The 25,089-nt window shown below is 37.2% G+C and overlaps 2 protein-coding genes and 1 long non-coding RNA gene across 4 annotated transcripts; 1 reads left to right on the top strand and 2 right to left on the bottom strand.

Moving 5' to 3' along the window:
• Positions 1-330: 330 nt before the first annotated feature.
• LOC122052690 lies at positions 331-10,154 on the bottom strand. 2 transcript variants are annotated; one of them, XM_042614361.1, is made up of 4 exons: positions 9,885-10,154; positions 1,859-2,016; positions 1,312-1,427; positions 331-907 (listed from the first exon to the last, which is right to left on the bottom strand). In XM_042614361.1, the coding sequence occupies exons 2-4, from the start codon at positions 1,961-1,963 to the stop codon at positions 568-570; spliced, it is 561 nt and encodes a 186-aa protein (XP_042470295.1). In that variant the 5' UTR covers positions 1,964-2,016; positions 9,885-10,154; the 3' UTR covers positions 331-567. The 2 variants fall into 2 exon arrangements, with proteins under 2 accessions (XP_042470295.1, XP_042470302.1); XM_042614368.1 differs by lacking the exon at positions 9,885-10,154 and adding an exon at positions 4,854-4,999.
• A 3,827-nt stretch (positions 10,155-13,981) lies between these two features.
• Positions 13,982-19,695, bottom strand: LOC122052685. Its single transcript, XR_006132079.1, has 3 exons — positions 19,470-19,695; positions 19,134-19,194; positions 13,982-14,394 (listed from the first exon to the last, which is right to left on the bottom strand). It is a non-coding gene; the product is annotated as an uncharacterized LOC122052685 (long non-coding RNA).
• A 1,109-nt stretch (positions 19,696-20,804) lies between these two features.
• On the top strand, positions 20,805-24,481 carry LOC122046467 (endoglucanase 24-like). The gene is made up of 6 exons (XM_042607219.1): positions 20,805-21,119; positions 21,574-21,857; positions 22,839-23,276; positions 23,469-23,613; positions 23,894-24,060; positions 24,150-24,481. The coding sequence occupies exons 1-6, from the start codon at positions 20,918-20,920 to the stop codon at positions 24,477-24,479; spliced, it is 1,566 nt and encodes a 521-aa protein (XP_042463153.1). The 5' UTR covers positions 20,805-20,917; the 3' UTR covers positions 24,480-24,481.
• Positions 24,482-25,089: the final 608 nt, after the last annotated feature.

Genomic DNA, 25,089 nt, shown 5'->3' with positions numbered 1-25,089 from the left:
CATCGAGCTAGTAAGCTCTGTTCGATTTCTAATCAAGCCAGCTTGAGCTCAATCAACCTTGAGCTCGAGTTAAATTTTGACTAAGTAGTTCGTGAGTGGTTCAGGAACGACTTAATTCATTTGCACTCCTAATCACTTATCGCTTGAGCAGTTGGAGTTGGCTATGCAAGCAAACATCCAATTGTCTCCGTGCATGTCACATTGTTACATTATGACATTAACATTTTATTCTTTGGTGGCAATGATATTTCATGCATGTTTGAGTAGATCGACCATATTTTCTGTTTGTACGGGGATTTATAATTGAAGTTATATTTCTATTACCTCAAATGCTTCTAAAGCTCAAAAGTTCAATATATAGAAGAGTTCTGTCACATTGTGCAAGAAATTGCTAGCTTTACCATATATTTTCATAGACCTCTTTACAAACCAAATCAAGGACTAATAATAATTGGACTGAGTGAAGTTTTACATTAAATCCACCTAGCAAATGCTTACATAAAATCAAACAAGCAAGTGCATTTGTTATGTTGGCATGGTGGTACAATGCCCAAGGGTGGCGCAACATCATGTAAGGGGTGCAACATCATGGGATGCAGCAGGATGGTCAGTCGCTCCATTAGTAACTACTGTACCTTTCGCATTCATTTCACCGAAGGTCCTTTTCTTTGCTGATGACTCGGACATCTCTATATCCTTCACCTTCTCTGCTTCCTTTTCCTGTGTTTCTTGTACTTTGTTCGACTCTTGAGCAAAACTTCCAGTAGGCTGGGGTGGTGGCAACAACTCACGGCCACTTAATTTACAGAAAACTCTTTCAACTGTTTCACTGATCTCCTTCCCCAAGCCGCTTTCGTCAAGAATTAGCTCCCAAACAGCCCGTGATGCCTTCTCAAGCACCTGAGTTCTGCAAAAATTGCTTACAGATGAGTTAACTCAGTACAAGCCGAATCCACAAATGGCATTCTAAAGCTTGGTGCTTCTCCCTTTTATTTGATGAAATGCGAATGATTAAGCGCTCATGATGTTTAATGACACCTCATTTTTCTAAGGAGACTTGGAAGGTTTGTCAGCCAGAAGATAGGCTTAGACACTAAAAATAATAGGATTAATAGCCATGAAAAGTTGATGATTCAAGAAAAATATTGAAAGTGATAATTGAACTTTAAATAAGCATATGCTGACTCTGACAAACTTAAAAAGTAGAAAGGTTATAATAGCTATCCACATTAGAAACAACAAAGGAAATTTCATAAGGGGAAGCTAGAAGAAAAGGGTAATATGCATATTTCAGTGGAGAGCGATACTCACTCAAGTTCACGCCGTAATGCATCAAATAGCTCTCTCTTAGTCTGTTTCTCTGCACCAGGGGTGTTAAGAACCTTGCTTTGCTCTACCATTGTGATTGTATTGTTTTTAAGTTCTTCCTGAAATTAGATGTCAAAATTTAGGTATGGCAAAAAAAATATAAATTTCATGGATGTGTACAAAATACTTCATTGTCAATGTCATAAATGAAATACATTTATTAAGTGACATGTACTGCACTCTCAAATATTGTATTTGATTTTTTTTTCCTGAATTTTAATGTTCAACTTCTTAAGCCAGCAGCTTGATAACTACTTGAATAAGAGCTAAGTGACCCATCTCTTATGTAACATGATTAAAGGAACACTAAATGTTTGACCCAAAAATCAACCATTCATGAAAAAGCACAAGAATACCAAAATCAACAGAAACAACATACCTAAACCACTTTCAATCAAACACACACAAGCGACAAACATTTTAAATTTCATTCAATATATAACTGAAAATACATAAAACTTCATATGATTTTGTGCATCAAATCACTTACATTAGCCTTCAGTTGGTTAATAATCTTCAATCTGATGGCATCTATGGTCCCATCATTCATTAGCGACTCTAAAACATCCTCAGGAGTGATTATGCGCGAACCCATGAAACTCAGAAATATGTGATTCTCACTCTTGCAACTCGGATGTCCAAGCTTACCTTAACAAGAAGTAACAAATATTTTTTGCATCAGTGGATTACAGCAATCTCTTTGAGTAATCCAACAGCACAATTTAGTAATCACAATAACAAAGGCATAGTTAAGCCCTCATAATAAAACAAACAAATTACAAATCCCAAAAGGAATTCAAGAACATCAAGAGAGTTGTAGAAGATGGAAAGAAACCCGCAATATATAAAATAAAACTATTAGCTTTATTAAAAATGAGAGAAACAGTGAATAGCTCTCACCAATAATTCAGAATGGATGCAGAAATAGTCAATTGTGATGCATTAACTCTTTAAATATTTAGAACTATGGTTCTATTTGCTTTGATTTTCTTTAAATATTGTAAAGAACCCTCTAGAGATGGGGAAAAACAATCAGAGAATTCCTGTTTAGTTTGCAAAACATTATTTTCATTTTAACAGAAGTTGAGAGTGCAAGAGCAGAATTAAGTTTGAGTTTCTTATTTTAAAAAAATAAATAAATTGAAAACAAAAGAGAAATTGGTATATGACAACATAAATGTTATAGAAAAGGATGGAAATTGCGAGGACACATGGATTTGTAAGAATTTTACCTATTTAGTATGTAACTTCTAAATGAAACAGTGCATGCATTGAATATGTTCCCATTTTCGGTGGATGATTTGATGACATAAATTTCATTGCACGAGTCTGAAGCCTGTACGTGGAGTATTGACTTCAAATTATATGAGCAGCTTCAAATGAGTGGTGTTTGATGAGTAATTGAGTCATTTACAAATGGGAACAGGATTTTTATCTGTCGCAAGTTGTGTCCTCATATAGATAAAAATGGTTTAATAGATGTATTTGACCAAGTCAAAAATGAAATCAGGTAACAAGATTGAATTAGATGATTTATTCATATATATTTATAAAAATTTCATCGCTGACCATTTTTTCTAAAATAAAGTGAAAAATCATATCTATAAAAATGGTGACTAATAAATATGTTTTAGGTATTTATAGTTATAGTCTGATACATCACTTTTCACTGCACAATGATAAATAAAAGGACTTCAGAAGGCAAAAGGATTTGAAGAACTTCAAATCCTAGCCAAGGGTTTCAGTAAAATTATTTGGATGAACACATGGAAGCAAGTCAACCAATTTGTTAATTTACCAAAAATTCACAGCCAAAACTAAAAAAATTAAAATGGTTTTTTATATCCCTTTAGATTTATCATTCTCATAAAGCCATATTGCTTTAATTATTTGAGGTAGACTTCAAAAATATTATCCCTCCATTCAACCCTCTACAAGGCTATACCACTAGCAATACTTAAATCATATAAATCTTTTTTATTGCATTAACTAAATTTTTTGTCATCCCCCTCTATCCTCTACAGTTTTCGATCCAATAAAATCTACTCTCATATTCTAGTCAATTGGTGGAGTCGTAACATGTTCATGGCATTTCGATCTATTTTCTATCAAATTTTATAATCTAGTGGAGCTACACTTCTTGCTCTCAGATATTAGTTGTTTTTATTATTTTATCTTTTTTATTAAACCTACAATCCATTTTAGTCTTCTGATCTCTGTTACATTTTATGCTACTCCTCGTTAGCTCAATACTATAACCCATAAAGTATAGCAGTCTGTAATACAGAGCTATAAAATTTTCCTTGTTACCTAAAAAACACAACAAACATTAAATACTCCAAAAGCTTCACTTCATATCAGTCAGTCATTCTTCTTAATATTTCCTTCTTGTTGACTAACAAATCCTAGATATCTAAGACTTGATGAAATAGTGAAATTTGGTGTCCACCATCTTATTCCATTGATTCTAAGACGAAGGATCATCAAATTCATCTCTGTGCACTTAACCATCAAAACTAATAGAATTCAGTATCAATCTTTTTTGTAAGATGATAGATGAATAACTTAGACCTATATATATGTTGCACCCTGATCTAAGTTCTAACTCAACGAAACACCAACACAGACTCAAAGCAACTTTGCGCAGTGCAAGTTCCTACTGGCCAAGATATCATGCAAGTATGCAACTCAATTGTGGCATATAAATAAGGTTTGTAACCTAGCTACATTTCTAATGCAATGAAAGAAACATATGAACAGTCCGTGAAAACATGGAACTTATCTCGACTCTAGTCAAATCGAGACAGATGTAATGGAATCGACCCTCTAATTCCTAAACAAGCATATGGAAATCAGTAACTATGGTAATTCGATCACAAAGGTGTGTTCCAATACACCAGCATATTTAGAATACAGCCAGAGCACTTAATTTGTTCATAGTAAATTTTCGATAGATAAAAATATAGATTTCCAGCTAACAAATAAGCATAGATCTAATAATCTAACCATATGTATCAATCACTGAGACGATAATTGAAGTAAGTTAAAACAGGTTCAAATCCAACTTTTACCGCATCAAAGACTTGCATACATAGGAGAAACCTAAAATCTAATGATTGAACGAAAAGACAATATTAACCAGCACTTACCTCGCAACGATAAAATACAAGGAACTAAAATGCCTAATTCATTAGCAAACAACAACCCGTCTGCAAAAATCATAAAGCAAGGAAAAATCGATAGTGAACTCCATGTGAAAAGGGAAAACCAATTCCATACATTCAAACGTACTGCACATAGCAGGCATCTAAAAACACAAGCAGCTAACCAAAACTCTACCTAACCATTGGCCTGGAATCGCCAGGAAATAAAACTCGAACCACTAAAATATAAAGAACAACGAAACTGTATCGAATCGAGACCGAAACCCTAAATAGAATAGATCACGGAAAAACCTAGATAAAGGAAAGGGGGCATGGATTTACCTCGAACCACGCGCCGGATAGGACGAAACCCTAGAATTCAGTGCGAATACCGAACAAGAGTGGGGCACGGAGGCGCTCCTCCGCCTTTCACTGCCTCTCTCCCATGTTTCGCTCTCTTTCGATGAACCTTGGCGTTGTATAATGTACAAGAAGATTTCGAACAAGACGGAGAAGAGCAAGGAACGAGGAGAGACTTCGAGATGGGTCAGGCCAATTTTATGCGCTCTCTTTCGATGCTGTGTATATATTACGGTAATTTATCAAAAGCGTACTTATATTTTTTAAATTTATCAAAAGAAACATACTACTTTAGTATTTATCAAATAGCACATCTTTTTATAGTGATTACTCATTCTATCCTTCTGACAAATTTAATTAATTTCTTTTTTCTTTTCTTTGTCATTTCTCTCCCTTCTTTTTCCTATTATGTATGCAACATATCTTCTCTTTCCTTCTTCTTTTTTATCTTCTCTTTGTTTTTTTTTCAATTTTTTTTCTCAAACATGTTATAAGAGATCAAACCCACGTTGGGCCTGATATCTCTCCATATCAGGCCCAATGGAGAGATATCAGGCCTAACAACAGGGGAAAAAATAAAAAAGAAAAAGATTTAGATTTTTCAACACCTCTGGTCCACTAATATAAATGTCGAAAATAATAATGGAAAGCATATTTAGACTCCTTGCAATTTTAGAAATCTACAGGATCTGAAATGATCGCAAGCTGATGTCTCTAAATCGATCAATGGGTTTTCACTGAAACTCACTGATGGATCTAGAGAGCTCCGATTGCACCCATTTCAGTTCCTGTGGATTTCTAAAATTACAAGGAGTTCAAATATGCTCTCCATTATTATTTTTAGCATTCCTAGTGGTGGACCAGAGGTTTTGAAAAACCTAAATTTGTCGTTCTTTTTTTTTCTTATTAGGCCTGATATGAAGAGATATTAGACCCACGTTAGGCCTCATATCTCTTCATATCAGGCCCAATGTGGGCCTGATATCTCCCCATATCAGGCCCAACGTGGGCTAATAATAATAAAAAATAAATAAATAAATAAAAAAAGAAAGAGAGATTTAGGTTTTTCTAAACCTTTGGTCCACCGCTAGGAATACCGAAAATAATAATGAAGAGCATATTTGGACTACTTGCAATTTTAGAAATCCACATGAACTGAAATGGGTGCAATTAGAGCTCTCTAGATCCATCAGTGGGTTTCGGTCAAAATCCACTGATAGACCTAGAGAGCTCCGATTGCACCCATTTCAGTTTCTGTGGATTTCTAATATTGCAAGGAGTTAAAATATACTATCTATTATTTATTTCAACTTTTAAAAGATGTTAAAATATAATAAGAAAGAATCAACAAAATAATCCCTATATATTTTAGGTTTTTCAAAACCTCTAGTCCACTACTAGGAATGCCAAAAATAACAATGGAGAATATATTTGAACTCCTTGCAAAATTAGAAATCTACATAAACTGTAACAGGTGCAATCGGAGCTCTCTAGGTTTAAATCTCTCTTTTTTTTCCTTTTTTTCTTTTTCCCTTTTTTTTGTTATTAGGCCTTTTGATAAATTACCGTAATATATACACAGCATCGAAAGAGAGCGCATAAAATTGGCCTGACCCATCTCGAAGTCTCTCCTCGTTCCTTGCTCTTCTCCGTCTTGTTCGAAATCTTCTTGTACATTATACAACGCCAAGGTTCATCGAAAGAGAGCGAAACATGGGAGAGAGGCAGTGAAAGGCGGAGGAGCGCCTCCGTGCCCCACTCTTGTTCGGTATTCGCACTGAATTCTAGGGTTTCGTCCTATCCGGCGCGTGGTTCGAGGTAAATCCATGCCCCCTTTCCTTTATCTAGGTTTTTCCGTGATCTATTCTATTTAGGGTTTCGGTCTCGATTCGCTACAGTTTCGTTGTTCTTTATATTTTAGCGGTTCGAGTTTTATTTCCTGACGATTCCAGGCCAATGGTTAGGTAGAGTTTTGGTTAGCTGCTTGTGTTTTTAGATGTCTGCTATGTGCAGTACGTTCGAATGTATGGAATTGGTTTTCCCTTTTCACATGGAGTTCACTATCGATTTTTCCTTGCTTTATGATTTTTGCAAACGGGTTGTTGTTTGCTAATGAATTAGGCATTTTAGTTCCTTGTATTTTATCGTTGCGAGGTAAGTGCTGGTTAATATTGTCTTTTCGTTCAATCATTAGATTTTAGGTTTCTCCTATGTATGCAAGTCTTTGATGCGGTAAAAGTTGGATTTGAACCTGTTTTAACTTACTTCAATTATCGTCTCAGTGATTGATACATACGGTTAGATTATTAGATCTATGCTTATTTGTTAGCTGGAAATCTATAATTTTATCTATCGAAAATTTACTATGAACAAATTAAGTGCTCTGGCTGTATTCTAAATATGCTGGTGTATTGGAACACACCTTTGTGATCGAATTACCATAGTTTCTTATCTTCACTTTGCACTTTGTGCTCACTTTCCTTTTCCTTTGACACTAGATTCATAGACTTGAGGCGATTTTTGAGGTTTAGCAAATAAAGTCGGGTACTAGCCTCTTAAAAAAAGTAAAATACTTTATTATCTTAATTATTTCTTCTTTAAATGCCTTGGCATTTTAATAAGCACCTTGTGTGCCAAAATCCCTAAAGTCTTGACTTTGGGATCTACTTAAGGCCTTGGCCTTGTTCTTTCTTTTCTTTATCTTTCCTATACTTGTTAATATTTCTAATAAAGGATGCTTCTTAAAAAGAAACAAAGAATCTACACTGCTAAAGGGAATAAACTGCAATGCTACTAAATGCAAAAATCTGCATTACTACAAAAGGTAAAATCTGCATTATAGACTTAATAAAAATCTGCATGAAAACCAAAACGATTGCTCACAAAATCTGCATTAAAACAAACGAGTGCTTACACATCTGCATTAACTAAGACAACTGCACATGAAAACTCCATTAAAACTGATCCGGCGATAAGGCCAGGGGGCCCTCATGGGCAAAGGGTCAACGACACGTAGGAGGCATTAGTCAAAGAGTCAGCATGGGGTCAATCCGATCGGAGAGGGGCCGGGTCAGCCGGCCGAACGGGCCGGGCGGAATCAAAGATAACCCGACGGGGTCGGGTTTCCGACGATCAGGGTAAACAGGGTCGCACGGCCGAGCGGATAGCTCGCTCGCGAGGCGTAAAGCAACGATGAGGCCGATCGGGTAGCCTGCGACCGGGAATCCTCCCGGTCGGACCGACACCTACACCCGGTCGGCTGGATGCTCGGCTCTGGGAAAAAAGGAGATAAAGGCAAGGGGACATTGTGGAGCGTCATCTTCTGACAACAGGCATGTTCAACGACTAGGCCGTACACAGAATTGTACAATGGAAGACTCTTCCGTCCCAAGGAGGTGCTCAGACTGTGGCAGTATGGCGTTAGGCATGTTCTTCTGACAAGCTCATACTGAGATATGATGCAGAACACATGTCCACCTCGATGTGTGTGCACCAAGTTCACCATAACTCTATATAAGAGCCCTCAGACTTCGCCGGAGGTACACAATCTTCGATCCTTGGAGCCACCTTCTTGTTTTCCCCTTGCCTGACTTGATCGTCGGAGGGTCGTCGCCGGGAAACCCCACCCGGCTCGGTTTTGCTGCAGGATCACTGGAGTACACGAGGAGCCAGCAGAGAGCGCCACGTCCCCAGCGTCCGTCGACTCAGCGCTCGGACAGGATCAAAAACCAGGATGATTGCTCACAAAACTTGCATTAAAAACAAAAACGATTACTTACAAATCTACATTAATACATACATGACTGCACATGAAAACTGCATTAAAAACCAAGATGATTGCTGATTGATTACATAGTAGGCTTGAGAGATATGACTTGTGTACTAATCCTTAGCTTTGTCTAGGTCTCTAATAACAAGATCAATAGCAAATATGCTTATAAGATTGAGATTAATGGGTTACCAGGAGGCAAGCAACTAAATGTCAATCCACTTGCTAATCTAATCCGAACTACCCTTTAAGATAACAGCAAATAGAATTCCAAACATGAAACTCAAATTATAAGGCTGAAGGGGCTGATCTACATGCCTAGTTCATACATTTTAATTCCTTCCCTTAAGATTCTCGACCGTAAGCTTCTAAACAACATTCTTTACAACATGCTTAACTAATAGCAGATGGGAACTACTCATGCTCACAAACAGCAAAGCAAAGAGGGACTGCTCATGCTTGAAAACAGCAAAGGAAGATTATAAAGCTACTAATTTCTCATGCTTGTAAACAGCAAAACAAAGGAAACTGTTCATGCTCATCTAATGGCAAAGGAAGCCTACTCGTGCTCAACTAATAGCAATGTAAATTGTACATGCTCAAATAATAACAATGAAAGCTGCTGGTACTCAACTAATAGTAATGAGGACTGTGCATGCCCAATTAAATAGCAAATAAAAGCTGCTGGTGCTTAACTAATAGCAATGAGAGCTGTACTGGAATGCTAAGTTCAAACTCAATAGTTCTATAATTGCATGGGAACAGATGTAAACTAGTTTGGGAAACAAACAGTATAATAGCATCACTACCAACTTATAGAAAGCAGTAATTGAACTAGTTTATGTTAGCCTTGGGAACTTAATACTAATATAGTTTATTCCTCACACTTATACTGATTTATTAAGTTTATTCATGTCAACTAGTCTGACAATCTAGTTCACAAGTATTAAACTAGATCTATTCCTTGATGTTTATTTATAGGTGCTGTCTTATTAATTAGATGTGCTTGATCAGTAGTAAGGTTCACGGTGAAAGGGGAAACTTGCTGTAAACAATTTGCTACTGGAAACCTAGAATCCTAATTGTTCTTCATGCTCATTACTTAGGACAACAAACCCCGAACTGCACAGCAACTCACGGCAGCAATCGGTACCAATCTAAACCAACATTCATCCCAGAAAAATTCGGAAACAAAGGGAATAGGAATCCAGAACTATCCTACTGCAGGTGAGGAAGCTACTTACTTTTGCTTTCTTGGACTTACAGCCGACGAGAACAATTCTAGGGTTTCCGGAGGAGTGAAGACCTCGGCTCCTCTTCGTGTCCACGAAATCTCCTCGACGGGGGGATTGTGATAGTGAAGAAAATCCCTTGGAGAACCTTGGCCGGCCGTCGGAAGAAGCCCCAGCTTCTCTTCGTCTTCCGCCCGAGCAGAGGCCGACGCCGCGCGAGAAGAGCAGAGAAGGGTTTCAGGAGAGGCGAGGGGTTCGGTTTCCGGATAAAGAAAAACCTAAGTCCTCCTTTTGAATAACCCGGTATTATGTTATTGCTTAAGAAAATTTCGCCTCCCTTTACCCTCTGTTTGGGAGGAGGGGTAAAGCCTCCCCTTGCATGCTCGGGAATAAGCGAAATTCCTTACACCCCAAATTAGGGTGTAAGGAAGGGTAAGGAGAAATTATTACAATTATATCCTTATTTATTTTTTCACATGCAGATTTATTAAAAAAATAAGAGGATATTTTTGTAAATTTGTATATTTAACCTTCATTCCATCCCTTTCCTCTCACATAAACTTTCCCTCCCTTCCAAACAAGGGTAAGATAAATATATTACTTTCCTTTCATTTCCCTCCCTTCCCCTTCCATCCCCTTCCATTAATGAATCTTACCTCACCCCATCCAAACATAGGCTTAGTTACGAAACATTCATTGGAACACCCGGTCAGCCGTATTTTGACCAAGTAAAAGTCGTGGGTTTGAATCTTCAGCCGCGCCCTTTTTCCCATTTATTTTCTGCTTTAAATCATTGCTTAAATAAATCTCACTCCTAATTTTACCAACAATGACCGCCAGCAAACTTGGTCAACCGGATTTTGACCGAGTTAAATATTGCTGGTTCGAACCTAGCTTGGATATTTTTTGTCAAAACTTCCTTTGTTTAGTAAAAATACCAAATGATCTCCAAAAATAACATAAAAATACTTTAAAAATTTCTAAAAATCTCTAGAATTTTTCTATATCATTTTTAAATATTTTTTAATTATTTTTGGGGCTCAAAATGAGAAAATTTGGGTTATTAAAATTCTCCATACCTTATAAAAAGCTCATCTTCGAACTTAGAATAATTCCGGATATTTCTGTCTCATACCGTCCTCACGCTCATAAGTAACTTCCTCGTGCTTCTGGTTTAAATGAATTTCACTAATGGTACTCTAAAGCACAGGTCTGTTGTAGAGAACACTATCGTCCTCTTCAGCTGATCAAATAGATTATCTATTCTGGAAAGAGGGTACTTGTCCTTAACTGTTACTTTGCCCAACGCTCTAAAATCTATGCTTATCCACATAGATCGTCTTTCTTCTTAACGAACAACTCTGGAGCTCCTCGGGGTGAATGTCTAGGGCGGATGAAACCCCTGTCAAGTAGCTCCTGAAATTGTTCTTGTAACTCTTTTAGCTCTGCTAGAGAAATTCGGTACGGAACTTTTGAAACTGGGCTGGTGTCAGGAACCAATTCAATTTCAAACTCTACTTCTTTGTTGGGAGATAGTCCAGGTAGCTCTTCTAGAAATACCTCTGGGTATTCACAGACTACCCGAACGTCTTCCTGCTTGGGTCTTTCTTGTTATCATTGTCCTTCTAGTTCTAATTACTTAACTGGGGTTTCTGACTCCCCCACTGTCTTGTCCTCTATCTTGACATCTAGTTATGCCAAGAAAGAGACTTGATATCTTCTCTATCCTTTCTAAACATACTTATGTATATGAATATAAGAGAAACAAAATTTCTATCTTACTAAAGCGCATATAAGCAATTACTCCATACTGCAAATAATAAAGAAAGCATAAAAGGAAAACTTAAATACTTTCTTACTTGAAGACGGCAAAGATGGTGCTGATGTGTGATGCTGAGAATGGGAACTGCTCTTAATTGTGGATTCATTAAAGAATCTTTTGTAATTAATGAGATAATAAATCATTCAATAACTCCCTTGTAATAAATGTAACCTCTATAAATGAGGAGTAAAGTGAAGGGTTGAGGAAAAGGAATGGTATAAAAAGATAGTAATGAGAAATAAGAAGGGCCTTGAAATTGGTTCTATTAAGTCTCCTTGTGTCTTCTTCTTTTTCTCCACTTTTATTTTTTCCACGCCTCTTTACAATCGTGCCAATTCCCTTGTCAAAACACCAGCGAGTCAATCTCAAATCTCAGAGCATGATCAACAACCATGAATAATTTTTTTTTCACTCACTGAGTTAGATCCAACTGCTCAATTTGGCTATTGAAAACTTCAATTGATTAAATACAAAGATCACCTTTCATGAACTAAGATGCCAAATCAATTAAGGAAACCACAATGTTATAATAAAATGACGGAAAGTGTCTACTCCAATGGGTTAGCTCATTTCAAACCATATATTTTATCAATCCATGACCAACTCATTGTTCTGAGACTCATAACACATAACTAGTAAACCACTAGATTGAGAGAACTAAACTTAAACAATCTAGGGAATACCGCAATCAACCTATTGTAGCTAGATTGCTGTGACAAAGGATTTGAACACGAATATATTAAGGATTGAGAGAAAGGGACGAGGTCTACGCTTCCGTATGACAATAAGAGGATAAAGGAAGAGGTAAGTACTACTCGTCGCTGGAGGTGGAGCTTAGCGGAATTGTGACCGGTGTGGCAATAGGAGAGAAGAAGAAGCCAAACATACCGTTTGAGGTATGGAGAAATCGAGAATCTATCCCTAGTTGATAACAAGGTTAGAGATTTCCCATCAGAAGACTACCTGCATTGTGGTGGCGTGGAGAGAAAGAGGGCAGCAGGCATTTTTGAAATCAGGGTTTAAGTACATAAAGAAAAATTACACTTTCGCCCCAAACTTCGCCACATACCATCAGATTCATAGTTAAATTACATATTCTTCCTATCTTTTACAAATCATTCGGACGTTTAAACCCTCTTGAATTCATTTGCTTAAGGAATAAGTTCATCTATGGGCATACCCAAGTTAGGATAGGGATCACCCCTTTGTTTTTTTTAAATTAATACTATACTCCATCGCTATTTTGATTGAGTGATTTACTATCGTTCGTATCTATTTATACCACCTTTACAAAAAAATACCGTGACTTCTTATGTTAAGTATTAAATTTTAAAAATAAAATATATAATGATAAACAGATAAACTAAATGTAGTTTGACTCATAAACACATAAGAAAGGTGAACAGATAAACGAAGCAAATTGAACATTATACACATTAATTATGGCTTCATTAAAGAATTTCTTGTAATTAATGAGTTAATAATTGATTCAATAACTCCCTTGTAATAAATGTAACCTTCATAAATGAGGAGTAAAGTGAAGGGAAATAAGAATAGCACCGAAATTGGTTCTACCAAGTCTCCTTGTGTCTTCTTCTTCTTCTTCTTCTTCTCCACTTTTATTTTTTCCACGCCTCCTTGCAATCGTGCCAATTCTCTTGCCATAACACCGGTGAGTCAACATCGAATCTTGGAGTAGGATCAACAATCATGATTAACTTTTTTTCCACTCACTGAGTTAGATCCAACTGCTTAATTTAGCTATAGAAAACTCCAATTGATAAAATACCAAGATTACCTTTCATGAACTAAGACGCCTAATCAATTAAGTGTTGGGACCTTAATGCCTACTAGGGGGGTGAATAGCTTCCTACAATTGTTAGTCGCAGCGGAAACAAAAATACTAATAAACAAAAGGGAAACTAGCTCTAGAAAATAATAAACAAGAAAGCAAATCAATACACGTTCATTTAATGTGGTTCAGGGATTAGGGTTCTTACTACACAGCATGTCCGTAAGGTGGATGAAATCTCAATTCGTCAGTGGATCAATCCTTGGCAAACTCTGGCTAGCTCACGTAGCTCCTTGTGGGTGAAGAAACCTCACCTCACACAAGACCACACTAGATTACTTGAGCACTTGAAAACTCTAATTAGGGTTAACCACCACTAATTTCATCAACAATGCCCAAGCACCCTAAGCTTTATTAACTAGAGCTTGGGAGAAAAATACCAAACTACTTTTCCGCCAATAGTCGATTGGTATAACCACCAGTCAACTGGTCCTAAGTGAAATTTGACTGTTACAAGCCAACGGTGGCTACCAGTAGATTGTTACAATAACGCTACAGTAATGTTACAATATCGTTACAATGATTTAAAAATTTACCCTAGGTACAATCTCTCATGCACTCGTCCTTGCCTGCACAACATAGACCTAATCTTCTATCATCCTCCATCAGCCTCGCGTTCTTTGGATGTCTCCCCATCCTTTATGTCTTGCCTTCTAGAGTTTCCATTGGCCTTATCATTGTTGTCGGATCTTCCTTTACCAAGAGACCAAGCATCTGGAACTTCATCTGTTGTCAAGTCACACTTGGACTTACGTTGTCAAGACTACATGCTTGGACTTACATTACCAAGACTCACCCTTGGACTTTCATCCTTTGCTAAGATCACACTTGGACTCTCCTTATTGTACCTGTATCTTATACACTCACAATACATATCAAATACAACAATAAACTTAACTTAAACATTTGTCCAAATATCAAAACCTAGAGCATCTAGATTACTCCAACATTAAGGAGACCATAATGCTATAATAAAATGGCAAAAAGAGTCAACCCCAATATGTTAGCTCATTTCAAATCATATATTTTATCAATGTATGACCAACTCATTGTTCTAAGACTCATAACACTTAACTAGCAAACCATCAAATTGAGTGAACTAAGCTTAAATAATCTAGGAAATATCGCAGCCAACCTATTATACCTAGATTACTGCGATAAAGGATTTAAACATTGACATATTAAGGATTGAGCAAAAGGGGTGAGGTCGACACTTCTGTATGACAATAGGAGGATAAAAGAAGAGGTAAGTACTACCTGTCGTCGAAAGTGGAGTTTAGCGGATTTGTGACCTGGTGCGACAATGGGAGAGAATAAGAAGAAGTCAAAAATATCATTTGGGATATGGAGAAATCGAGAATCTCTCCGTAGTTGAGAACTAGGTCGACGATCACCCATCAAAAGATTATCCGCATTGTGGCGACGTGGAGAAAAAAGGGTGACGGGGCGTCGTTGAGATCAGGGTTTAAGTAGACACAGGAAAATTATACTTTCGCCCCAAACTTTGTCACATGCCACCAGACTCATAGTTAAATTACATGTTACCTGTTGGAACAATCTGAGTATCATAAGTTTTGATATTTGGGCAAAGGTTTAAGTTAGGTTTATTATTGTATTTGATGTGCCTATTGAGTGTGCGGGTACAGGAAAGTCCAAGTGGGATCTTAGAAAATGAGGGAAATCCAAGTGTGAGTCTTGGCGGTATAAGTTCAAGCATGTAGTCTTGGCAACGTAAGTCCAAGTGTGACTTGGTAATGGTTGAAGTCCCGAAGGTAAGGAATCTCTTGGCAAAGGAAGATCCAACAATAAGGACAAAGCCGATGGAAGCCCTTGAAGGTAAGACGTAAAGGATAGGAAGACATTCGAGGGATGAGAGACTGATGCAAGAGGTTAGAAGGCTAGGTCTAGATTGGTTGGGCGAAGACGAGTACTGAGTGAATGTACTCAGGGGTCAAAACTCTAGAGTTAAGGTTTGACCAGTTGATTGGGGGTTATACCAGTCGACTGATACAGACTCAATAGATTGGGGAGTGAATAGAATGCTTCTGTTTACTCAACCTATGTGGAGTAGTCAACTGATATCGAGCCGTTGACCCATAACAGTAGAATTCCACTTAGAATCAGTCGACTAGTGTTTTTATCAGTCGATTAGTGGTGGGAAACACAGCTAAGTGTTTTCTCCCGAGCTTTATTTAAGAAAGCTCAGAGTACTTGGTCATGGTTGACGACAATAGAGATGGTTAGCCCCTATTAAAATGCTTGGTCATGGTTGATGACAATAGAGATGGTTGGGCGAAGACGAGTGTTGAATGAATGTACTCAGGGGTCAAAACTCTAGGGTTAAGGTTTGACTAGTCGATTGGTGGTTATACCAGTCGACTGATACAGACTCAATCGACTGGGGAGAGAATAGAATGATTTTGTTTACTCAACCCATGTGGAGTAGTCAACTGGTATCGAGCCGTTGGCCTATAACAGTAGAATTCCACTTAGAATCAGTCGATTGTTGTTTTTATCAATCGACTGGTGGTGAGAAACACAACTAAGTGTTTTCTCCCGAGCTCTATTTAAGAAAGCTCAGAGTGCTTGGTCATGGTTAACGACAATAGAGATGGTCAAGAGTTGTAGTGAGGTTTTTCTACCAACATGGAGGTTGTGCTAGCCGAAGTTTGCTAGGGATTGATCCACCGATGGATTCAAGTTTCGTCCACTTTACGGACACACCGTGGAGTAAGAATAAGTTATCTCTGAACTAGGTAAATGAACGCGTCGTTTGGTTTGTTGTCTCTTTGTCTTTGTTGGTCATAGGTTAGCTTTCATCTTGTTAGTTTATTTTTGTATTCCGCTGTGCACTAATCAGTGTAGGAAGTGATCAAAGTAGATGATCGACTATTCATCCCCTCTAGCCGACGTCAAAGGTCCCAACATTTCCTCCTATCTTTTATAAAATCATACAGTCATTCAAACCTCCTGAAATTCATTTGCTTAAGGAATAAGTTCATCTATGGACATACCCAAGTGAGGACAGGGATTGAAAAATTGAACTAGCAAATACTTAATTGTGAGGAATTTAGGCCCTCTAGATTTTCAGACTTTTGCAGTAAGTTAACTAAAACTGAATTTACTTGGATGGATAACTCGGAAGGGAAAAGAGAGAGAGTGGATAGTAATCACAATAACAAAGGCATAGTTAAGCCCTCGTAATATAACAAACAAATTACAAATCCCAAAAGGAATTCAAGAACATCAAGAGAGTTGTAGAAGATGGAAAGAAACCCGCAAATATATAAAATAAAACTATTAGCTTTATTAAAAATGAGAGAAACAGTGAATATCTCTCACCAATGATTCAGAATGGATGCAGAAATAGACAATTGTGATGCATTAACTCTTTAAATATTTAGAACTATGGTTCTATTTGCTTTGATTTTCTTTAAATATTGTAAAGAACCCTCTAGAGATGGGGAAAAACAATCAGAGAATTCCTGTTTAGTTTGCAAAACATTATTTTCATTTTAACAGAAGTTGAGAGTGCAAGAGCAGAATTAAGTTTGAGTTTCTTATTTTAAAAAAATAAATAAATTGAAAACAAAAGAGAAATTGGTATATGACAACATAAATGTTATAGAAAAGGATGGAAATTGCGAGGACACATGGATTTGTAAGAATTTTACCTATTTAGTATGTAACTCTTCTAAATGAAACAGTGAATGCATTGAATATGTTCCCATTTTCGGTTGATGATTTGATGACATAAATTTCATTGCACGAGTCTGAAGCCTGTACGTGGAGTATTGACTTCAAATTATATGAACAGCTTCAAATGAGTGGTTTTTGATGAGTAATTGAGTCATTTACAAATGGGAAAAGGATTTTTATGAGTCGCAAGTTGTGTCCTCATATAGATGAAAATGGTTTAATAGATGTATTTGACCAAGTCAAAAATGAAATCAGGTAACAAGATTGAATTAGATGATTTATTCATATATATTTATAAAAATTTCATCGCTGACCATTTTTTCTAAAATAAAGTGAAAAATCATATCTATATAAATGGTGACTAATAAATATGTTTTAGGTATTTATAGTTATAGTCTGATACATCACTTTTCACTGCACAATGATAAATAAAAGGACTTTAGAAGGCAAAAGGATTTGAAGAACTTCAAATCCTAGCCACGGGGTTCAGTAAAATTATTTAGATGAACACATAGAAGCAAGTCAACCAATTTGTTAATTTACCAAAAATTCACAGCCAAAACTAAAAAAATTAAAATGGTTTTTTTATATCCCTTTAGATTTATCATTCTCATAAAGCCATATTGTTTTAATTATTTGAGGTAGACTTCAAAAATATTATCCCTCCATTCAACCCTCTACAAAGCTATACCACTAGCAATACTTAAATCATATAAATCTTTTTTATTACATTAACTAAATTTTTTGTCATCCCCCTCTATCCCCTACAGTTTTCGATCCAATAAAATCTACTCTCATATTCTAGTCAATTGGTGGAGTCGCAACATGTTCATGGCATTTCGATCTATTTTCTATCAAATTTTATAATCTAGTGGAGCTACACTTCTTGATCTCAGATATTAGTTGTTTTTATTATTTTATCTTTTTTATTAAACCTACAATCCATTTTAGTCTTCTGATCTCTGTTACATTTTATGCTACTACTCGTTAGCTCAATACTATAACCCATAAAGTATTGCAGTCTGTAATACAGAGCTATAAAATTTTCCTTGTTACCTAAAAAACACAACAAACATTAAATACTCCAAAAGGTTCACTTCATATCAGTCAGTCATTCTTCTTAATATTTCCTTCTTGTTGACTAACAAATCCTAGATATCTAAGACTTGATGAAATATTGAAATTTGGTGTCCCGCCATCTTATTGCATTGATTCTAAGTCATAGGATCATCAAATTCATCTCTGTGCACTTAACCATCAAAACTAATAGAATTCAGTATCATTCTTTTTTGTAAGATGATAGATGAATAACTTAGACCTATATATATGTTCCACCCTGATTTAACTCAACAAAACACCAACACGGACTCAAAGCAACTTTGCGCAGTGCAAGTTCCTACTGGCCAAGATATCATGCAAGTATGCAACTCAATTGTGGCATATAAATATGGTTTGTAACCTAGCTACATTTCTAATGCAATGAAATAACAAATGAACAGTCTGTGAAAACATGGAACTTATCTCGACTCTAGTCAAACCGAGACAGATGTAATGGAATCAACCCTCTAATTCCTAAACAAGCATATGGAAATCAGTAGCTATGGTAATTCGATCACAAAGGTGTGTTCCAATACACCAGCATATTTAGAATACAGCCAGAGCACTTAATTTGTTCATAATAAATTTTCAAAAGATAAAAATATAGATTTCCAGCTAACAAATAAGTATAGATCTAATAATCTAACCGTATGTATCAATCACTGAGCCGATAATTGAAGTAAGTTAAAACAGGTTCAAATCCAACTTTTACCGCATCAAAGACTTGCATACATAGAAGAAACCTAAAATCTAATGATTGAACGAAAAGACAATATTAACCAGCACTTACCTCGCAACGATAAAATACAAGGGAAGTAAAATGCCTAATTCATTAGCAAACAACAACCCGTCTGCAAAAATCATAAAGCAAGGAAAAATCGATAGTGAACTCCATGTGAAAAGGGAAAACCAATTCCATACATTTGAACGTACTGCACATAGCAGACATCTAAAAACACAAGCAGCTAACCAAAACTCTACCTAACCATTGGCCTGGAATCACCGGAAATAAAACTCGAACCACTAAAATATAAAGAACAACGAAACTGTATCGAATCGAGGCCGAAACCCTAAATAGAATAGATCACGGAAAAACCTAGATAAATGAAAGGGGGCGTGGATTTACCTCGAACCACGCGCCGGATAGGACGAAACCCTAGAATTCAGTGCGAATACCGAACAAGAGTGGGGCACGGAGGCGCTCCTCCGCCTTTCACTGCCTCTCTCCCATGTTTCGCTCTCTTTCGATGAACCTTGGCGTTGTATAATGTACAAGAAGATTTCGAACAAGATGAAGAAGAGCAACGGGAGCGAGGAGAGACTTCGAGATGGGTCAGGCCAATTTTATGCTTGTGTATATATATAAGAGGCAATTTATCGAACAATATAGATGAATATCCCAGTGACACAGTGTAGCTTTTACTTTGAACTTATCTCTCTTCCTTTTCTTTTTTTATTATTCATACTAAAAAAAAATTTAAAACCACTTTTTATGTAACAATTAATTATGAATTTTTTTTATGGTGTTGTTAATTTTTAAAAATTAATAATAAGATATTATTGATTTTTAAAAATTAATAACACCGTATGACTATTATGAAGTGTAAATTCTGAATCAACATATGTTATCATTTTTAAAAATTAATAATATAGTGAAGTATAAACTCTGAATCATTGAATGTTATTAATTTTTAAAAATCCGAAACACAGTAAAAAGTCCATAACTAATTTTTATATAAAAGTATTTTAAAAATTTTGTCTGCTAAACAGTAAAAAAGAAAAGAAAAATAAGTAAAAAGGAAATGAGAGGGTACGTTATTCGGACAATTTTAAAATACATGATTTACCTATATTATTTAGTAAATTAAAGATGAAAAAAATATATAATACTTCTAATGATTTTAACTAAATGTATTATAATGAACAAAATACTATCATCTCGGATCGGCTACCCAAGTCATCGCACCACTGGCCGTGGTCTGCGCCACGGCGAGCCGGATAGCGCGGGTCCCACAACAACTTCCTGTTCCAGAACCAAACAATTCGGACGGCGGCCCCACGATTACGGGAACACAATGCCCGATTGAGCTTGTGACAGATTCGGATCAAGTTCTCCCAAAAAAACTCCAAGCATTCTTCCCAACGTTTAATAAGAGGACACGTAGATAGAACAACCAACACCAGAAAAGATGGAAGGGTTTCTGGATGATCAATGTAGCCGATCCCTCTTTGGCAGTTGAGTTGGAGACGGTGATGTCATATGGCGTTCTCGATATTAGCGGCTTTGAGAAGGGTTAAATCGGAAGGTGGAAAAAAATTAAAGAGAAAAAAGGTACGACTTAATGCACGAATGATCCTCCTCTGCGGCCGCGCCACTCCCGCAGGCGATGCTGCTGCCGCTTCATTGATCTCCCTCTCTTCTCTAGATCTACATATGCTGCAAACCCTTAACCTCGTCTCCCCGATTCGATCTCGCTGCATCTCATACCGCGTTTGAGGCGTAGATATCGTCGCCTCATTGCGCGGTCATCGGAAGCGGCGAATTGAGATCGAGGCGCAAGCGGAGGCGGGAGAATGGGGGCGAAATCCAGGGGGTGCAGCGGGTGGCTAATCTTTATCGTGGTGGCGTCTCTGATTGTTGCCGTAATCGTCTACGCCGTTAAGAAGAAGCAGGAGCACAGGGACGCGCTCCCTGTGCCGGGGCCGCCCGGGGCCCTCGATCACAAGTACGCGGATGCGCTAGGCGTGGCTCTGCAGTTTTTCCAAGTGCAGAAGTGTATGTCCTGTTCGGCCTCTGATTCTTTGCTCCTCTCTTATTGCATCGTATTCAAAATTACTTCCTTGTGTGGTGATACGGATTTCTTGGGCTCAAAATCTATTCCCTTTTCCCTCTTTACTGGTTAAGAAAAATGGCATTTGTCGAACAATGTGCATTTCGTCCGACCTCAGAGCCAAAGCGCAATGACATCGGTATTTTTGGGCTGTGAAATCACTCAAAAAGAATTGGATCATTGGGAATTGAGATAGTCCATTTCTAGATAGTTTTTATGGAAATTAAGGTAGTCACCAATTGTAATTTTTATCCCATTTATTTATTTATTTTGTTTCAACACGATTGGCAGACTTGCTTGTGACCATTGCCTTCCAAAAAGAAAAAGAACTTTACAAGTAAATGAATTAGATTCGTTTTTTTCCTTTGAACAATGTGTTTGCTTATTGATTCCCTTCAGCGGGTAAGCTGGTCGATAACAAGATCCCTTGGAGAGGGGACTCTGCGTTGGATGATGGAAAAGAGGCAAGATTGGACCTCTCCAAAGGAATGTATGATGCAGGTGACCACATGAAGTTTGGCTTTCCGATGGCATATACTGCAACAATATTGTCTTGGGCAATTCTTGAGTATGGGGATCAAATGTCTGCTGCGAAGCAGTTGGATCCGGCTTTAGATGCTCTCAAGTGGATCACAGATTATTTGATTAATGCTCATCCCTCCGACAATGTACTATATGTTCAGGTGACAAGAATTGAACATTTTCTATTCCTTTTCTTTGAATTTTAGGAAAAGAACATTTACACGACACCAAAACTCTCTGGTATCTGTTAAATAATTTAAGATTTCTGACGATCCTTGCCAATTTAAAATTCTCATTTTCTATTATTTAACTTCACCTGACTTGAGTTGAAGAGGGTGACTTCATTGCTCCACATTTAGTTAATGACAGTTTGCCTTTTTAGATGACAGGCTTGACCAAAAAGATGCACAATAATCATTCTTCAACCGAATCACATGAAAGATATCCACAAAAAATAGGCAATTATGATTCTTAATTTACAATCTTTAATTGATATGATTGCAAACGTAAACGTTTGGCATGCGTGCTTGTCATACAGGATGTTTATGGTGGAAATATTCAATTAGGCTGAGTACAAACCTAACTTTCAACTGCATGTTATTTATCTATAAATTATTTGGTTACTGGTTTATGTAATGATAGGAACCAAAAATCGAAATAGCTTTGCGACCCCTAAATCATTTAAGAACAATGATATACTCAAGTAAAAAATCTCAATGAAAAGCTCAAGGATAAACACATAAATACATAATCCATCATTTCACTTTTTGTGGGTCCATCATTTATGTGCCTATCCTTGAACTTTTCATTGAGATTTTTTCCTTGAGCATATCATTTTTCATCATTAATGATATGAAATCTCTATTGAAGTGTTAATCATTCTTTATTCTCTTTTTGTTTATTATTATTATTATTTTTTGTTTTTTGCTTTAAGCTTTGCACTACTATACTTTCTTCCTTTGACGAAGTGGAATTAGATATTTGTCTCACTATTCTCATATGCATCAGTAGGAGTGTAGGACAATTGCATGCCAAAGGCAGCTTCTTTTAATACTTTTTCTTTCATTTTGAGATGCTGGTATTTATTTCTTTATTCAATACTATTGCTAACTGAAATGTGTTTCTTTCTTTCTGATTTATAGGTAGGAGATCCTGATGTAGACCACAAATGTTGGGAAAGACCAGAAACCATGACTGAGAAGAGACCGCTTACTCAGGTTAACAAAACTGCACCAGGAACTGATGTGGCAGCTGAAACAGCTGCAGCCATGGCTGCAGCTTCCTTGGTTTTTAAAACTACTGACAGTAAATATTCAGATTTGCTCCTTCAGCATGCTGAGAAACTTTTTGATTTTGCTGATAGCTACAGAGGTATCTATAGTCACAGCATTCTCAAGGTTCAGACGTACTATAATTCTACTGGATACGGAGATGAACTGCTGTGGGCAGCTAGTTGGCTTTATCATGCCACTGGAGACCAAACTTATTTAAATTATGTCACAGAAAAAAATGGCCATTCCTTTGCCGACTGGGGTAGACCAACTTGGTTCAGCTGGGATGACAAACGTGCTGGTACTCAGGTGCATATTTTTGTCTATTAAGAGAATTCCTTCTGCTACTACCAAATTATAATGTTGTACTTATAAGATAATTTTTAACTTATTCTGCTTAAATATGCAGCTTTCTTCAATTTTGTTGGTTCCGTTGATAACATAATTGTCAAGATCAGGATCTGTAATTTTCAGGTTGTTGAAGTTAATTGATCTATGCAGGTACTTTTATCCAGAGTGCAATTCTTTGGTTCAACTGAATTTTCGAGTGGAGAGAAGAAGGGTCTCCAATCGTATAGAGACACAGCCGAAGCTGTTATGTGCGGCTTGTTACCTGATTCTCCAACAGCTTCTAGTAGAACAGACGGTATGTAAAACACGCACACTAGCTTCGAATTTTAATTACTTGTTTTACCTTTCTCCTCTTCGACACATCTAAATTTTTCAATCCATGCGCAAGCATTGGACGGAAGCATTAATTGTCTTATTCTACTGGAAGAATAACGATGAAGCAACTTTTGAGCAACACTTTGGCATGTTTGCTAGATATTTCCTTCAAATTATGGAGCTATCAGCTCACACTTGTCAACTTAAGCCAAACTTGCATTGCGATTTCTCATCAACGTCGCTCTCGGTTTCATCTGCAGGTGGCTTGGTTTGGATAGATGAGTGGGATGCACTTCAGCATCCCGTGGCTGCTTCATTCTTAGCTGTCCTTTACAGTGACTATATGCTCACTTCTCGCACACCAGAAATACAATGCAGTGGGACAGCTTTTACTCCCTCTGATCTCCGTAGCTTTGCTGCATCCCAGGTGATTCTGCAAGCATGGGACACCTCGTCATTTTGGTTTTGCTCGAAGTGTCGATACTGTTGCCCTCAACTGTTTGTTCATGTTATCAGGCTGATTACATCTTGGGTGACAATCCGATGGAGCTCAGTTACCTGGTGGGATACGGAGACAGCTATCCTGAACAGGTTCACCACAGGGGAGCATCTATTCCAGCGGATGCAGACACTGGCTGTAAGGGCTTCGAGTGGCTGTCTTCCACTGATCCAAACCCGAATGTAGCTACGGGGGCACTTGTGGGAGGGCCATTCAAGAATGATTCATATATTGATCTCCGAAACAACTCGATGCAGGGCGAGCCGAGTACCTATAACAGCGCAATACTAGTTGGATTGTTATCAGGCCTGGTCACCACCTCCTCTGTCTCCACTTCCTTGAGCTGATGATTAGCATGGCTTTTACACACGCCTATTCATTAATTTTTTAAATTGTGTAATTTGCTCATCGGGTGAGTTGTCTTTGCGATTGTGATTTTCAGATAATCTCGATTGTTTTGTGCAATATGTAGAACATATGAAAGCATATTTCAGATAATCAATGCTACCCTGACATACTAAACATCAGATATCAAAACAACCATCAGATACCAAAATTTCAAAAACTAGCATCTGAAAGTTTTCGATTATGACCAGTTGAAGGCCAAGGTTTACAGGACTATTTCTTCTGAGGCTCATTAACTCAATTTGGCTTATCATGCTCCTATCTCACAAGGTACTCCTGAAACTTCTGCAAGTTCTATGGCAATTTTATAGTGGCATACAATAACTTGTAAGAAGCATAGGTCAGAGAAGAGAGAAAAGGAAGAGATCGAGATGTTACAATTGGTTCAGCAACAGATGAATCTATTAGTAACATGAAAAACAATACAGTTTCAGCATCCTCTAGAAAGTTAAAGGAGAGGAGGGTGAGTGCCTACTGTGGCTACTATTACACAAGCATTGCCAAAAGAACTTCTGGAGAAGTGACCTAAACTTTGTTATAACTGTGAATAGG

Source organism: Zingiber officinale, chromosome 1B, assembly GCF_018446385.1.
Source record: "Zingiber officinale cultivar Zhangliang chromosome 1B, Zo_v1.1, whole genome shotgun sequence".
Classification (NCBI taxonomy): domain Eukaryota; kingdom Viridiplantae; phylum Streptophyta; class Magnoliopsida; order Zingiberales; family Zingiberaceae; genus Zingiber; species Zingiber officinale.
This window is presented reverse-complemented; position numbering and strand designations above follow the sequence as displayed.

Coding starts and splice junctions, on each gene's coding strand:
- LOC122052690 (XM_042614361.1), bottom strand. CDS start 1,963: ATGGGTTCGCGCATAATCACTCCTGAGGATGTTTTAGAGTCGCTAATG. Junction 1,428..1,858: donor TTAACCAACTGAAGGCTAAT/GTAAGTGATTTG, acceptor ATCTAATTTCAG/GAAGAACTTAAAAACAATAC. Junction 908..1,311: donor GCATTACGGCGTGAACTTGA/GTGAGTATCGCT, acceptor CAATTTTTGCAG/AACTCAGGTGCTTGAGAAGG.
- LOC122046467 (XM_042607219.1), top strand. CDS start 20,918: ATGGGGGCGAAATCCAGGGGGTGCAGCGGGTGGCTAATCTTTATCGTG. Junction 21,120..21,573: donor GTTTTTCCAAGTGCAGAAGT/GTATGTCCTGTT, acceptor GATTCCCTTCAG/CGGGTAAGCTGGTCGATAAC. Junction 23,614..23,893: donor AGCTTCTAGTAGAACAGACG/GTATGTAAAACA, acceptor TTTCATCTGCAG/GTGGCTTGGTTTGGATAGAT.